Source organism: Protopterus annectens, chromosome 12.part0 (assembly GCF_019279795.1).
Source record: "Protopterus annectens isolate FY-2018-M chromosome 12.part0, PAN1.0, whole genome shotgun sequence".
Lineage (NCBI taxonomy): Eukaryota > Metazoa > Chordata > Ceratodontiformes > Protopteridae > Protopterus > Protopterus annectens.
The window spans coordinates 4,974,933-4,991,962 of record NC_056746.1 but is presented as its reverse complement, the minus strand read 5'-3'; the positions used below and the strand labels follow the sequence as shown (position 1 = coordinate 4,991,962).

At 45.3% G+C, this 17,030-nt stretch overlaps 1 protein-coding gene across 1 annotated transcript in view; it reads right to left on the bottom strand.

Annotated features, from left to right (window-relative positions):
• Positions 1-17,030, bottom strand: part of LOC122817306 (serine/threonine-protein kinase SMG1-like) — a gene marked incomplete in the record, with an annotated part of 2,898,779 nt that overhangs the window by 231,410 nt on the left and 2,650,339 nt on the right. Inside the window, 1 exon segment of the mRNA XM_044090530.1 lies at positions 521-700. Within this exon segment, the coding sequence (XP_043946465.1) occupies positions 521-700 (180 nt within the window).

Here is a 17,030-nt window from a genome sequence, read left to right as displayed (position 1 = left end):
AGGTAGCAATTGCCCAATTTATAAAAACTTGTTTCCATGTAGATTGTAGTTTGCTGATACGGTGTAAGAAGGGAAGCATTTCAAATTTGCTTGCTTTTCCCTTTGCAAGTTCTAATAACCCGTGTCAGTTATTTTTTGCATTTTTATTATTACCTGCATTTCATCTGAAACAATTAATGATTAATCTTTGAAGATTTTGTCTTTTTTGTTTTTTTTGTAGGCCTAAGTTGTGGTTGAAAAAAATAATTTCTGGAACTCTCCGCATAAGTGGTAATTACTAGTGGCTAGACATATTATCCCAATAAGTGGTGCCAGCTGACAGGGGGTGTTGGGGGATTAGGAGATAGAGAATTCAGGTGTGCATTAACTGAAGAAAGAATGGGTTCCATATGTAACTCATACTGGAACAAGATTAAGTTTGAGTAACACAATAAGATCAGTATTTTGAAATTCATACCAAAACACAATTCTGGATTTTGCATTTTGGCATTACATTCTCTGAAAAATTTGTCAGACTAACCAGTCTCTGCAGCAGACGAAGCTCAAGATCCAAGACTGAGCTGCTGAACTGTGATGCAAAGGAGCACATCTGCTGACAGCGCTTAAGGAGCTCAAACAATCCAGAATCCAGATTCAAAGCTTCATTAGTCCTGGTACGCATACTTTCAAAGTGAATAACTGTGCTGCAGAGAAATGTAACCTGAAATTCACAAAATATTGCATATTAATCCTCAGGCAAATGCATTAAGATATTTAAACTATAAATAAATTGTTAAATGTATATCAAGAATGACTTCTTAAAACCTTATAGCTGTTCTCCCCCCTCAGTATATGCATGGAAATGTAAGAACTGAAGTAGCAAGGCATTAGTTACTATTAAGCATTACATCAGAAAATCCACTCAAATGAGGAACAGCCTGTACCTCATATACACATGCAGACACTACACAGATGCTGCCCCACCTTTAAGAATTTTATTTTTAACTTGAGTGCCTGCAAAAAGAATCATGTAATTAAATGACTTAAAGGTACCACTTTGGTCTCATCAGTTACACCTCCAACAAATGCATTCTGCTTCTCTGAATGTGTAAGTGAAGAATGCAAAAAGAGTGTCACGTACTTACCATCACTTGGCATCTGTGTTATCCTATGTCTTCATTCATCACCACAGGATCTTGGATCTGAGCCGGCAATATTCAACAGATGGATCCAAGGCTCTGGCTCTTCCCTCTCCCATAATGCCCTGCTGCCCTCTAACCCCCAGATCAAGTTTGCTACCATAATCCTGATCTACTCATACCAAGGTAGAGAGAAACCCCCTCCAACTTCCTCCATGATCAAACCAGGTGGGGGGATGGCGGATGGGAAATATGAAGAATGAAAACATAGGATAACACAGATGCCAAGTTATGGTAAGTGCATAACTCTATCTGATGTTTTCATATCTTCATTCATCCACACAGGGTCAGAGTCCCCAGCTACCATACATCCTGGGAGGCCTCAAGGAAGGACATGCCAGAGCACTGTGAAGCCAAAAGAAGCCCTACTCCTAGAAATTAAATCCATCTTATAATGGGATACAAAGATGTGAGGATTAGTCCAAGTGGCAGCAGCACAGACTTCATCAGTAGAAAGCATTGCTACAAAAGCTGAAGAAGTCGCCATAGATCTAGTAGAATGGGTCCTAATACGACCTGGAACCTTCCAGGTGGTTTAGATTGTGGACCATAGAGATGCAGTTAGATATCCATTTAGAAACAGTGACCTTAGAGACTGGAAGGCCATGTCTGCTATTGGAAAGGGCCACAGAAAGCTGCTCTGACTTACGAAAATCTTTAGTCCTATGCAAGTAGAACCGAAGCTGCTGACGAACATCCAAGGTACAAAGTATATACCCCCCCCCTCTGTTGGAATAACCGGGGAAGAATAATGGAAGCTGAATGGCATGATTGAGGGCCGACTCGGAAGTAACCTTGGGTAAGAAGGAGGGATTTGTTCTCAGACTCTGTCCTTGTGAAAGGTCATATAAGGAGGAGTAATGGAGAGAGCTTACAATTCTGAAACCCTCCAAGCTGAAGTGAAAGCAACCAGGACATTCTTCAAAGACAAACTTGAGATTACAGGAACTTGCAGGTTTCAAAGGGACTCCTAGTCAGAGATTGTAGAGCCAACGTGAAGTCCCAAGAAGGCAAAGGGTCCTTAACTGGAAAATGGAGAGAAAGACCCCTTTCATAAATGCCTTACAAAGCCTAGATGAAAAGGTGGATGCAAATCTCTCGTGAAAATTATAAATTGCCACCAGCTGAAGTTTAATAGTGGAAAACCTTGCTCCCTCTTGAAAAAGGGAGGAAAACAACCAAAGTATATCTGAAACCAAAGCAGAAAAGGGATCCAGATTCCTGCTCCTAGCCCAGATCGTAAACCTTTTCTACTTACTGCTGTACACTTTTCTGGTACAGGGTTTTTGGAGGCCAAAATGATGTGTTTAATGGGGGGGATCTAGCCTGAACTGTTTATCACTGGAACTGGAGAAACCATGCGGTTAGGCGAAGGGTCCGAAGGTTTTGGATAGGAAGTCTTGACGGGTGGGAAATCAGATCCTGATAGGCCTCTAGTATCCATGGCGGATACTTCAGATGAGACCCGATGAAGGGGAACCATGGTTGACCAAGCCAGAAAGGAAAAATGAGGATAAGGTACATTCTCAGACACTGTGCTTTCTGCAGAATGTTTGGTACTAAGAGAACAGGAGGGTATGCGTAAAGGAGACCCGGAGGCCAATCATGGACTAGAGCATCCCTTGGAAACTCTCCCTGAGGAGGGATCAGGGTGAAATACCTGCTGCATTTGTGGTTGATTGGAGAGGCAAAAAGGTCTCAGCACAGCTAACCTCAACAGTTGAAAATCTGCTTCGCCACTGAAGGATTGAGGGACCACTCGTGTGGACTCGAGAGAGATCTGCTGAGCCTGTTGGCCAACACAGTGGCATCCTCGGATATGTCTGTTGTAATAAGGAAGTGGGCGGAAGACGCAGCACATTCCCACACTCTCATAGCCACTCTGTAAAACGGGTAAGAGAGTGTTCCCCCTTGTTAACTGACATACCAGATGACTGCCATATTGTCCGTCTGGAGTGCAATCGTCCCTAGGAGGAGGCAGTCCTTGAAAGCTTGCAATGAAAGAAGAACTGCCCTCATCTCTAGAATGTTTATATGCAACTTGGTCATTTTTGGGGACCACGTGCCTTGAACAGTCTTCCCCATAAAATGTCCCCCCACCCCTGGAGGGAGGCATCTGTGGTCACTGTGGCCATCGGCGGAGGGAGAGAGTAAGGCCTGCCTATAGAGAGATCCTGCGACTGAAGCCACCACTGGAGGTTATGTCTGCACACGCATCAGTTTTAATTTCATAGACAGAGGATGAAGAAAAGCTGACCACTGGGCAGCTAAAGTCCATCGCAAGACACGCATGTGGCACCTGGACACAGGAACAAGAAGAATGGCGGAGGCCATGGAATCGAGAGCCCAAAGTACCAAATGAACTGTGCCATGTGACAGGCCCAAAATCCATGTGACCTGTTCCCGTATCAACTGAATTCTGCACAGAGGCAAGGTTGCAATCAACGAAACAAAGTCCAACTGCACTCCTACGAACTCCAACCGTTGTGTGGGGTCAGACTAGATTTTGCCAGGTTGACTGTTCTTCCCAGATGATGGAAGACAGGAAGAACATACTGAATTGTATGAATCAGTCAATGCCTCAAAGGTGCCATGAAGAGCCAATCATCGAGGTATGGAAAGACCTGGAACCCCTGCAGACGCAGGTGAGCCACTACCACTGCCATACATCTGATAAACACCCAGGGGGCTGTGGTGAGACAGAAGGGTAGGGCTCTAAAACAGTAATGACTGGCCTCTAACCAGAACTGAAGACCTCTCCTGGAACGCCTGTCTATCTTGATGTGATAAGTAGGCGTCCTGGAGATCCACAGAGCACACACAATCGTCCTTGCGTAAAAGTGGCAGAATGGACTGAGCAGTGACCATCCAGAACTTAGACTTCTTCACTGAAAGATTGAGCTCGCTGAGGTCCAGAGTAAGACGTAGGTTCCTGTCTTTTTTGGCACAAAAAATAAGCAAGAGTAAGTGCTGGATCCTCTTTGTCCTGCAGGGACTGCTTGGATTGCTCTCTTTAGAAGAAGTTAACTTCTTTGATGGTCAACTCCCTTTGAATGGGTTGAATGTCTGGGATGCAACATTTTACCAGAGGGGGTTCCAAAAAGGGAATGAAATAGCCCCTGAAGTGATATTTAACACCCATTGATCAGAAGCGATGTTTGTCCAGGCTAGTGGGTGTAGGAAAATGCAACCCCCGACTACCTCCAGGGCAGAGCAGCTGGGCAACACACTTCAGAAGCTCTGATAGGGCTGCTCAGAGAAGGGTTCCCTGATTTTGCGGACGCTCCCCTGCCTTGACGGCAGCATCCACTGAAACCTCTCCCCCCTGTCTCTGGGGGTGAATTTGTCAGGAGTGTCTTGAAAAGGAGACTGCGCCTTATGGAGCTACATCGTTCTGGTTCCCTGTTGGGACGAAAGCTTGACCCCTACCGCACAGTCTTCGCTTCCTGCTCACTGCGGGTCAAAGTGTCCTTTACGGAGGATCCAAAGACAGAGTGGAACCATCAAACAGGGCATTAGTAAACGACGCCCTGAAGGGCTCCACGAATCCGCACAAGCATAGCCAGGCATGATTTTGCAAGGAAAAGCCTGTCCTAGCAGCTCGAGAGGTAGCCTCCACATCACTGAAGATTAGCCTAGAGGAATTCATCGAGAGAGGTCAGAGTGGAAAGCTTGGGCGTCACCTGCTTGAGAATGTGAAGGCTGCCAGCCTAGCCAGACAGAATTTTATAGATAATTCTGTCATTTGAAAATATTAATGTAAACCACGGGCTTGTTGTCTTAAATGGTAAAAATAGTGTTACATGTGGAACTGCAAAAATGTAAGGAAGCTAAGTCAAGCATTTTATGACTGTCTTTGATCTTTAACGTTGGCTCCAGCCTGTCTAGATGAAGGAATTCTTGCTATTGTTTTAAGGCCAGAGTAATAGCCAGAATTTGCATGCATAAATGTCCTTAATGGTTTTGCTTCCTGACCAGGTGTGAGCTTACTAAAAAATGTAGCTTCCGTTAGCCTGGGAACCCAGGGAAGTGTAAAGAATGATGTAATGTGAACCAGGAATGTGATTTTAAAAAGAGACAATCAGAGAGCATTAAGCATTATGGTCTTGACCATCCAACTCAGCACTGCCTTTGCTCTATATGTAAGTTTATCTTAGACTTGTGTTTTCTCTTAGTCTAATCTTTCTAGTTTCTAGCTATTCCTAAGTGTTTTTCTGTTATGTCCGAACTGTACTACTGAATTATTTTAAGTATTTCTCTGTGATCTCTGTACTCTTGACTAGCACTGTGTATTAAGAAGTATTGTCTTGTGTTTTTATTATTTATTAAATATTAACATTTTCAACTGTGGCTGTTTTGTGTAGAGATTACTTAAGCTCTTAAGAGTACTTGCATGCCTTTGGTAAAATTGTACAAAGCCACTCCAACATCTTTAGCCGTGGGCTATACTACCAATTGGATAATAATACTGCACAGTAATAATTGGACACCCTTTTAAGAGCCTTTGAGTAGCTGATAAATATTAGTGGGTGGTGGCAAGTGGTACTACCTTTTAGACTGGACAGAAAAGGGGCACAGCTGAGAACCTGTGCCAGCCTTCCCCATGAGTGTCTGTGTGGTTATATAAACTCTTCTCAAAGTCTGTGTGTGTGTGTGTGTGTGTGTGTGTGTGTGTGTGTGTGTGTGTGTGTGTGTGTGTGTGTGTGTGTGTGTGTGTGTGTGTGTGTGTGTGTGTGTGTGTGTGTGTGCGCTACTTGGGCAGGGACACGAAGCACTGGTTGGACAGAGAGGGTGCTGGAGGTTTTAGCTTGCCCACTAGGCTGTGATCTGGACCATATAGCTGTGTCAGTGGGGAGTCTTATTGGAGACCTGGAGAGCAAGGGAGCGACCAGCCCCGGACTGGCTGTGATCTGTGTGTGCTATTAAGGGAAATTGCACTTTACTGTGAGTATTTGTTATCCTTTCCTCCTATATGACACCCCTCACTGGTGTTAGTGGGGAGGATTGAGGCTCCTTGACTGCTGGGCCAGGGCACGGGCGTCACAGGTTCGCTGCCAGCAATAACTCTGCAAGGGAGGTGGAGAGCTCTTGGACCAAATCCCTTTGGAGGCAGACAAAATGTGCCAAATAGTTAGTCACTCTCAGTCGAAAGGTAGCTGAGGTGAACACATGCTTCCCAAAATAGTCTACTGCCCGGGATTCTCAGTTCGGAGGATGGACCATGGAGTTCTGCTCTGCTAGCTCCTTCATTATGGCAGCAGCAACCACAATGGCAGACTGGTACTCCTTTGCTCCAGAACAATTGGTTCACAGGGGGACTAAGAAATTTGCTGGCCCTCTTTGGAAAAGGTTCCACCCATGTCCGGTTTCCTTCCAGGCCTCGCTGGCGATCAGATCCACTAGCTTGTCAGCGGGGGCTGGGGGCACCCAGGAGGTAGCCGGGCCCATCCCAAAGGCCTTCAGAAATACAGTCCTCCTCCGATGGGGGTTGGTGACACCATCCACCCTTTTGCTACAGGAGCTCAATAATGTCTCCAAAAAACATATCAGGGAGAGATCTGGGGAAAGTACAGTTGTGTACACTTACCATAAAGGTAGATGTAGATGTTCGAGTGTATTCACTGTTGCAGTCATTACATTTGGGTAATCTGCTTGCAGGATGCCCTCAGTTGGCCTGATTAACAAAGTCTTAGGTCCTGCGTCGGTTGCTGTCCCTTCTTCCATGATGTCAGGTCATCAGGGGTATTAAAACATGCAGCCGACGTCATTACATTAGTTTTTCTTGCCCCAGATGTCAGGTGCCCCTCAATGGGGAGCAAATAAACATAAAAACACAAAGGTATACCTCCAACAAAAAGCAAATACACCAAAAAGGCTTTTAAGCATAGTAAAGGAAAGTAGAGGTATAGCCAGAAGAAGCTAGAGGGCTGGAGGGAGGGTAACCAGGACTGCAGCAGTGAATACACTCGAACATCTACATTTATGGTAAGTGTACACAACTGTACTATGTTCTTAGTGTTTCACTGTTGCAGTCATTACATTTGGGCAGATTCCCAAAGCTATGGTTGGGAGGAGGAGTTTATATAGCATTAGGGCCAGCAATAAGGCCCTGCAAGACAGCAGTGGCAAAGCCAGCTCTGGATTTAGAGAAAATGGGCAAATGATAATGCTTGGTGAAAGTACGTACATAACTCCAAGTAGCAGCTTCTAGGATGTCCCTGGCAGGAACACCTCTGAGAAAGGCTGCAGAAGTAGATGCAGCCCTGGTGGAGTGAGATTTGATCCCCTGGGGGATAGGTTTTCCATGGTGCTTATAGCAGAAATTAATGCAATGGCTTATCCATTTAGAAATGGTTTGTTTTGAAATAGCCTTCCCCTCTGCTCCTGCAGCAAATGCTACCAGCAGTTGGTCCGATTTTCTTCGAGGTTTAGTCCTGTCCAAATAGAATCCAAGTTGTCTGTGCACATCCAAGGAATGCAGAATCCGTTCCCCTTTGTTCTGTGGACTGGGAAAGAAGGTTAGCAAATGAATGGACTGATTAAGAGCCACACTGGATACCACCTTGGGCATGAAGGATGGATTGGTCCTGAGTGACACCCTGTTTCACATGAAAGATGATGAAAGGCTCTGCTGCCATAAGAGCCTGTAATTCAGATAGCCTTCTAGCTGAATTGATTGCTAAAAGAAAAGGTGTTTTCCAAGAAAGAAATTTTAAGTCTGCAGTAGCAGCTGGCTCGAAAGGAGGTAGAGTGAGCTTCTCCAATACAAAGTTAAGGTCCCAGGCATGGGGTGGAGCTCTCCTGGGTGGTCTCAAGTTTTTGGCCACTCTGAGGTACTGCTTGAGCAGAAGATGAGAGAAGAGGGAAGGCTCTGTGTTATAATGAGTTGAAATGGTTGAGGCGTGGATTTTAATGGAAGAAAAGGACAGGCCCTTGTGAAGCATCTCAGTTAAATATTGCTAAATCTGAGGTAAATTAGGCGACGCTGTGCTCATTCCTTTAGACTGGCTCCAGGCGCAGAATCATTTCCATTTTCCAGCATAAGATTTTCTAGTACTAGGTCTCCTTGCCTCTAAGATGACATCCATCACAGGTTTGCTGAGGGATGACAGAGGTGAATTTAAGTGATTAGCCAGGCTGCAAGGTTCAATGTTGGAAGCTGTGGCTGCAGAATTTGGTTCTCCTGCTGAGACAGCAGGGAAGGAGTCTGAGGCAGGTGCCATGGAGATAACTGCGACACACTGCGCAGGATGGGGTACCAGTGTTGGCGTGGCCAGTCTGGAGCAATCAAGATCATCCTTGGTTTGTCCTGTTTGACTTTTAGTAGAACTTTGGAGAGCAGGGGCGGGGGTGGGAAGGCATAGACTGATAGTTTTTTCCAGCTCAGGGACAGAGTATCCACTTTCCAGGCTTGTTTGTGGGGAGTCCTTGTGCAAAACTTGTCCAACTGGTAGTTCTGGGGGGAGGCAAATAGACCTATGTCTGGGCTCTCCCAATTGCTTGTCAACATGTTGAAAATCCTTGGTTCCAGTTTCCACTCGTGGGGGTCCATGAGGTTTCTGCTTAGTCTGTCTGCCAGTGTATTCAATTTTCCTGGCAGGAATTGAGCTTGTAGGTGCACTTGGTAGCTCAAGGCTGTGTTCCACAATGCCATGGCTAGTCTGCAGAGTGGGTAGGAATGTGTACCCCCCTGCTTGTTTATGTACCACATAACCGTGGTGTTGTCAGTCTCTACCATTAGTTGTCCTGGAAGAATGTAGTCCTTGAAGGCTCTCACAGCATTCTGTACAGCTAACATTTCTTTTTGATTGATATGTAGGTGCATTTGATTTGGGTTCCATTTGCCCTGAATGCACTTCCCTGCCAAGTGAGCCCCCCATGCATAGTCTGATGCATCTGTAGTTAGGGTTTGGGCGGCAGGGGGTATTGTGAATGGTAGTCCTTTGTTTTGGTGGCAGGCCTCTGCCCACTAGAGGAACTCCAGGCGTAGGCAAGGTATGATAGGAATCACCATTTCCAGGCTGTGAGAATGTTGACTCCATAGACATTTTAGATACCAGTGTAGTTTCTTCATATGCAGTCTTGCATATGGAATTAGAAAAATGCAGGAGGCCATGAACTCCAAGGCTTGCAGTATTTGTCTTGCAGATAGCAGGGTTTTTGTGGCCACTTGCTTTAAGTAGGTTACCAAATGAATTTGCTTTTCTGGTGTGAGGTAAGCCATCTGGACAGTTGTATTCAAGCTTGCACCCAGGAATGTAATGTGTTGATAGGGTACCAGTTGTGATTTCTGTTCGTTTATGGGGTACCCCAGACAAGTTAGAACCCTTTTTACAAACGCCAGATTTAAAAGTACACCCTGGTTTTCTGCCTGAATTAGACAATCATCCAGGTATGGGTATATTTGAATACTTCTTTGCCTGCAAAATGCAATAACTGGAGCCAGGCACTTTGTGAATACCCTGGGCGCAGTAGACAAGCCAAAGGGAAGTGCAAAGAACTGATGATGTGTGTAGCCTGCTTTGAAGCGTAGGTATCTTCTGCAAGATTCCCTGATTGGGATGTGCAGGTATGCTTCTTTTAAATCTGGTGTTGCCAACCAGGCATCTTTGCCTAGCATAGGAAGTAATTGGTGAAGAGTCAGCATCTTGAATTTTGTAATCTCCAGAAAGGTGTTCAGAATAGACAGGTCCAGGATTGGACGTCATGATTTGTCTTTTCTGGGTACCAGGAAAAGTCTGGAGTAGAAATCTTGTCCCTTTTCCTCTTCTGGCACCAGTTGAATAGCCCCCATGCTTAAGAGGGACAGTACTTGTTTTTGAGCCTCTGCCCACGGATCTGGGGGCAGGTCTGGCCGCCCATATGGTGGTTGGCAATGTGTGGAAATGAAATCTGTATCCCTGGGACACTATATTTAAAACCCATTTGTCCTGGGCTATGAGTTTCCAGTTCTTTGTATGAAGAGCAATCTTTCCCCCCCAAAGGGGCGGTCAAAAGATAAGTGCTTGGGCATTTTAAAAGGAAGTCATTGAGGCTGTTTACCATGGGGGGGGGGTGTCTTGTTATTTCCAGATTCGGAAGTGGAGGCCCCCCCACTGCTTAGTTCTGAGAGTCCCCTGGGACTGAAACCTGGGGTTTTTGCTGTGTCTGGGTTTGGCTTGAGAGGACCTGGAAGGGACTGGAAAGGACCAATTCTTATCAGGCCAATGCCTAGTAAATCTAGGAGGTCGTACTTGTAAAAAATCTTTTAACAGTTTGCATAAATTTAGCTTTATCTTCCATCTTTTTAAGAACTTCTTCAGCCTTGCTGCCAAACAGGCGGTCCTGATTTTAAGGAGCATCCAACAATTTAGCTTTAACATGATCAGGCAAAGACTGTTCCTTAAGCCAAGCATGCCTTCTAAGCAGAGACCCAGTAACAGCAGCCCTGCAAGAGGCCTCAAAAGAATCAAAACCACATTGCAAAGTACGTTTTCCAACTTGTTCAGCAGAATGCATTAAGTCCTGTAAATCTTTATTTTCCACACAGTCAGGAATCAACATCATTTTCTGTTTAAGCAGTCCAATAACATGTTGCTGATATTTTAACATATGAAATTGGCAGTTTAAAGCCCTGATTGCCAAGGTTGCAGAAGTATAAACCTTTTTACCCCATCTATCCAGCACCCTGGAGTCTCTGTCAGAAGGGGTAGGATTTTTAGCAGTAGAAGCCTTAATGCCCTTGGGCCCCTGAGAAATAGTCTCTGGATCTGCAACAGGATTTTTGAAAAGGAACTTGTGGGACTCAGGAACCCTGTAGTATCAGTCAGGTTTACTAGGAGCAGGAAGCAGGGAATCAGGGGCCAAACTGGATTCCGAGAACACATCATCAACAATGTCTAGTACAGGAGGTATAGCCAAAGGCCTATGCCGAGGTAGAAGGAAATCCCTAAGCCTCTTTTTGAATCAGAAAATTCCTGGCTTTCCCAGTGGAAATGCTCCCTTAAAGTATGTAAAGTTTCCCCACAAGAAAAATCCTCAGGAGGGGAAGCAGAGGGAATAGAATCCTCTGCATCAGAATCCTCACAAGTAGGTATCATCAGAAGAGTTAGAAGAAACTGTATCCTGATCAGAAGATTCATAATCAAGCTCAGCCCTAGGCCTCTTGGTGGGGGGGTTTACTACCCTTGATTAGAGTTATTAGATCTTCAGCCATTTTAATCATTTGCTTTTTAGGCATGGGGCCTGAGCATGTGGCCTGGGCGTCGGTTTTTTAGACATGGATCGAGATTTAGGCTTTAGTAATGAAGGAGGTGTCGATTTAATATGCAAATCTGTAGGCCTGAATACACACTCAGAAGCTGGTGCCTGCACAGCAGCTCTGGACCCATCCAAGGTAGAGACATCCGCGGGTTCCATAGTTGAAGTATCTCGCTGCATACCGGACTCCGAATGGGTCTCAGTAGAGGCCTGCGAATCAGAAGTAGCGGGTATCAGGGGCTGCGAAAGCACCTCACTGAGTACCGGCGAACTGGCGATTGGCTTAGGAGAAGCGTCGTCGGCAGTTTTGGACCTCGGCGGCCTGTCTCTGTCTTTATTTTTGCATTTTTTCGGAAACTCGGTAGTCGGATGGCTAACCGACGACATTTCTGGATAATTAAACCGAAAACCGAAAAATTTAGAGGCAAAAATATACCGACGATGGATAGTGCGCTGATTAAATAAAGAGCAAAACCGACAGCAAGGTACATCGTGGTCAGGTCCTAGGCAAGGAATACAGTACGAATGAAAATCTTTATGAGGTATTTGCTTTCTACAAGTAATGCAATTATTAACTTTTACTGACATCAGTAAGGAGCAAGAAAAAGTTTCCCCAACGGGGTACTTGGCTTTAAGTTGAAGACTTCGGTTCTGAAACTCGAAAACGAAAATTTCATTAGTCGGCCGACCAGCACTTGCGAACTGCTTCTGCTTCGGGCACCGCACAACAAGAAAGACTGATGTAATGACGTCGGCTGCATGTTTTATACCCCTGACGACCTGATGTCATGGAAAAAGAGACAGCAGCTGACGCAGGACCCAAGACTTTGTTAATCAGGCCGACTGAGGGCAACCTGCAAGCAGATTACCCAGATGTAATGACTGAAACAGTGAAACACGAAGAACATCGTGCCTCCTTCCTCGAGGTCTGTATCCTTGGTTGAGAGAGACTGCAGGGGAGTCCAAGTGCCTCCCCTTGCACTTTCTCTTATGACAAACCTCCTCCACTGGGGGCTCGGGGAGGATTCAGAAAAGACAGGGGACTCCCTGAGGGGAGGAAACCCCCTGAAGGCTTGATTTGGAGGGCTGACCTGGGACAGGATGTGAGGCCTCATCAGCCGAGGTAGAGAGAGGACGGGAGGAACTCGGCGGTATGGCAGAGGAAACTCAAGACCCGGGGAAGATCTTCTCTACCACTCTGAAAGCAGAGTGGCTGGAAGCGGGCCCATCCCACACATCCAAGGGAGAAGTCTCCCGAAGAGGCAGAATGTGCCCAGAAACAGCCTCCTGACCCCTGGATGATACTAGCCTGGAGCTATTAAAAGCTGAAGTGCCGAGAGGAAGGGATCAATCTGAAAAGATGGTACCAGATCTGACACCCCCCCCCTGCGGAGCCAGCATCGACCACTCTGGTATGGGGGTCACCCAGTTCCGAGGGTGGGGGAACAGAATAAGCCAAGGACCCTGGTGGGGATGAGAAAGAGGGATACTCTGCCTTGCCAGAATCTGGCCACAAACTTCCTGGTCCCTAGAATCCAAACCTGGCAGGGTTGGATGAGAACGAGAAGCCGAGGGGGGTCCCCTGGCCAGATGGGTAGGAGAAGCCAGAAGACACATCTCTACCTGGGCTGGGCGAAAACTCATCCTCTTCCTGTCCATGTCTGAGGGCAGAAAATGCCTAGAAGATCTAAAGGTGGAATAGGAGTGGATGGACTTGGTGAGAGACCTTCATGACCTACTGCCAGGCTCCAGGGAATGGATCCGATGTCTGGGAGCTAACTAAGATCTCTGTTTTGAGGTGGAAGGGATGGAAGGCTCCTCCAAGATTACAATCTGATCCGATGACCTTGTCAGTTCTGAAGGCTTAATAGGCTCAGTGGACGGCTTAAATGAACAGGTCGGATCACAGGGCCTCTGATCCTAACAGGATCTGGATACGACAGATTGCTCCACGACTCTCGGCTTTTAAGACCTCAGATCTGACAGCCGCAGTGTCTTGGCAGGAACTGGTTGAACAGAAGGGGTCTTCCACTTCAGATCAGAAGAGGAAGCCTTCGAAGAGGAAATGAAAGATCGCCCTTGAACCAGACCCTTTAGGAGTAATTTGTTGTTGCGCTCCGCTAAGGCCCTGGGGTTAAATGTGGCACAAATGTTGCACTCAACCTCCAGTTGCGGAGTGCCCAAGCAATAACCACACTCCTTGTGCCTATCGGAATAAGGCATTTTCCAACCACACGAGGAGCCCTTTTTAAACCCAGCAGGACTATCAGACATTCTAAAAATCTACAGCTACAACTAATGCAGAAAATTACAACTATCCAAAACCGCATAAGCCCTAACAGCTGAAAGAAAAAGGGTGCCAAAGCCCCCCCCCCCCCACAAACACACACAAAACACTAGACTAAGCTAACAGGAAGGGAGGAACTATAAAAACAGTACACTAAAACTACCCTACAGTAGAAAGCCACAACACTAAGCTAAGCAAAGAAAAAAAGTAGAAACTTTGTACTTAGCCAGCTAGAGCCAGACAACACGCTTCTGCACAGGAAGCACGGCAAACGAGATCTGGGGATTAGAGGGCAGCAGGGTATTATGGGAGTGGGAGGAGCCAGAGCCTTGAATCTGTTAAATATTGCCAGCTGAGATCCAATGTTGGATTCAAGACCTTGTGGTGATGAAGACATGGATAACATCAGGTCCAGACACTTCAATGAGAACTGCTTGCCATATGAGGAACACTTTTCAATGTAAAATCTCCAACTGCAAAGCTCCTGTTGGATTTAGAACCTTCTCCAAAACTAGACATGTATGTTTTTTTTTTCTTTCAAAGAGTAACCTGAATACTCCACAGACTTCCTTCCTCATTCCTAAAACAAGTAGCATGCTCTTCACTGTCTTAATATACTTCTAGTAACCACTTTACCTACAACATACATGTTACCTCCTTATATTAACTACTTCACTCCTAAGGTCCATGATTTTTGCTCTCTCTCTCTTCACAGTATTACTTGCACCTTTCTGTGCCACAATATAACTATACAGCCATACCACAGATTCCTCTTACTACACTAATGTATACGAGCCTTCAAGTTCTTGGAAGTTGATCACCTAGCAATCTTAACATTTTATCAGTTTCTCTCAGAACTCAGTAAGTCATCTTTTTTGCAACTTCCTTTATTTCTCATTTAACACACATCACCGATAACCAACCATCACCTGCACTTCTCTCCCTACCCCTTCTACATGAATATACCACAATCCCTATGCAAAAATGCAGCACATACAACAAATAATGTGACAGTAAAATAGTATTAAAGTGTAAGGAACTTGCCATAATAGGCGATGCTAGAGTGAAATCACTACTGCAAGTGTAACTTCTTTCAAAATTCTCCCTATTATGTCGGTTAGGGAAAGACCGGCAGTTGAAAGTTTTGGATCAAAGCCAATTCTGCAACAACCTTGGGTACAAAGAGTCTGTTTGTATGCAAACTGACACTGTCGCTGTAAAACACCAAAAAGGCTTTTTACATGACAGTCAAGCTCAGAAACTCTCCTTGTTGATGTGACTGCCAGTAAAATGGCCAGCTTACATGTCAGGTATGTAAGAGGGGTAGTGGATGCCAACTCAGTAGAGGAGCTAGGTTAACTCCCCACTCCAGCATAAATTCGCTAGGTGAAGTCGTTGATTTCCACTACCCCTCCAAAATATCAAGCTCTAAGGGAAGCTAAGGAAACTGAGTTGTTTCTTTAAGTAAACTATTAGAAACAGCGGTCAAAAATGGATTTTAATACAAGAAAAGCTCTACAAAAAATACTTGACACTAGAAACCAAGGTCCTAAAATAATCCACCCTTTGGCAGTAGCCTACAAGGAAAAAGGTCCATTTCTTATGATACATTTTCTCTCAATGGGCAAAAATAAGAGTGCAGACCACTCTCTGTGTATAAAGGATCTCTCAGCCATCACAGGAAATGGAGAAACCAAGCAGCCTGAGGAAGTGAAGGCCTAGATGAGGACTGATAGATGAGAAAGTCTTGGAAAGCTTTGGTGGCCAGATCTAGCCAACAGATATGGCCATATCAGGGGAAACGCACTTGCAGGAACCAAATGGGGGTTATCAGGACACTACTGCCCTTGCAGCACTTGGCCTTTTTTTTTTTTTTTTTTTTTTTTTTTTTAGAAACTTGGGAATGAGTGGAATGGGGGAAAAAAGAAGTTGTGCCCTTACCATAACGTTCCATGCGAGTTGTTCATCTCGCCTTTTTGTTCTTACACGTGGGTCGGAGCTGATCCCTTGGCTCCGAATCGGCCGCTTTCAAGCTCAAACTCTCAGAGAAGCTTGAGACCCAGTGCATATCCCATGATGCTCTACTGTGAATCCCCAGATCTAGTATGCTGCAACCTAGACAGCCTACAAGAATAAGTGGAACTATAGTGTCTACCTATGAAGGTAGCTAAAAGATTGTAGATAGGAAACATAGAATATGCAATACAGACTGACAACTTGACCAATCTACCAAGGCAACCATCCTGTTCGACTGGAGGGGGAAGGTGGGCGAGAATGTAAGAACAAAAAGGCGAGATGAACAACTCACATGGAACATTATGGTAAGGACATAACTTCTTTATGTGAAGTTGTTCTATCTCGCCGTTTTGTTCTTACACGTGGGTAGCGTCCCAAGCACCTTGATCCTGGGTGGCTCATGGGAGAACCTTCCTGAGCACAGTGGAACCAAAGGTAGCCCTGTCCCTGGAGGTCCTATCCACTTTGTAATGAGTGATAAACGTGTGAGGTTTTGACCACGTGGCAGCTGCACAGATTGTATGCAAGGGTAATCGAGCTGCATGAGCTAATGACGCAGAAACAGCTCATGTCGAGTGGGCTTTGACGTTAGATTCTAATGGCTGACTAGTGGAAGCATAAATGGATTTGATGCAGTCAGAGAGCCACTTAGACAATGAGATTTTTGATACTGCAAAACCTTTCTTATTTTCTGCGTAAGAGACAAAAAGTTGATCCGATTGTCTGAAATCTTTCGTTCTATCTAGATAGAACCTCAGTTGTCTGTGTACATCAAGTTTGTGTAACATATATTCAAGTCTGTTGGTATGGTGCCTGAAGAAGGTTGGAAGCTCAATGGACTGATTTAAGTTAGCTTCTGAACAGCCCTTGGGAAGAAAGGTAGGATTAGTCCTAAGGGAGACTATCGGGATGAAAAATCAAATATGGGGGTTTGGAGGACAAAGCTTGAAGTTCGGAGACCCTACGTGCAGATGTAATGGCTACCAGAAATATAGTTTTCCAAGACAGGAACTTTAAGTGACAGGATGAGGTGGGTTTGAAGGGGGCGAGCATCAATTGGGATAAAACCAGATTCAAATTCCAGGGAGAGACAGGATTGTCTGATAGGTGGTCTGAGATGGTGGGTTCCTTTTAAGAATGCTTTACATAGTCTATGCGACATGATGTTAGACCCATTAAATCCCACATGGAAATTGGAAATAGCTGCCAATTGGACTCTAATGGTGGCAGCTGCTGCGCCATTATGGAATAAGGAAGATAAGAACTCTAAAATGATATGAACAGGTGCTACATAAGGATCAATGTCATGT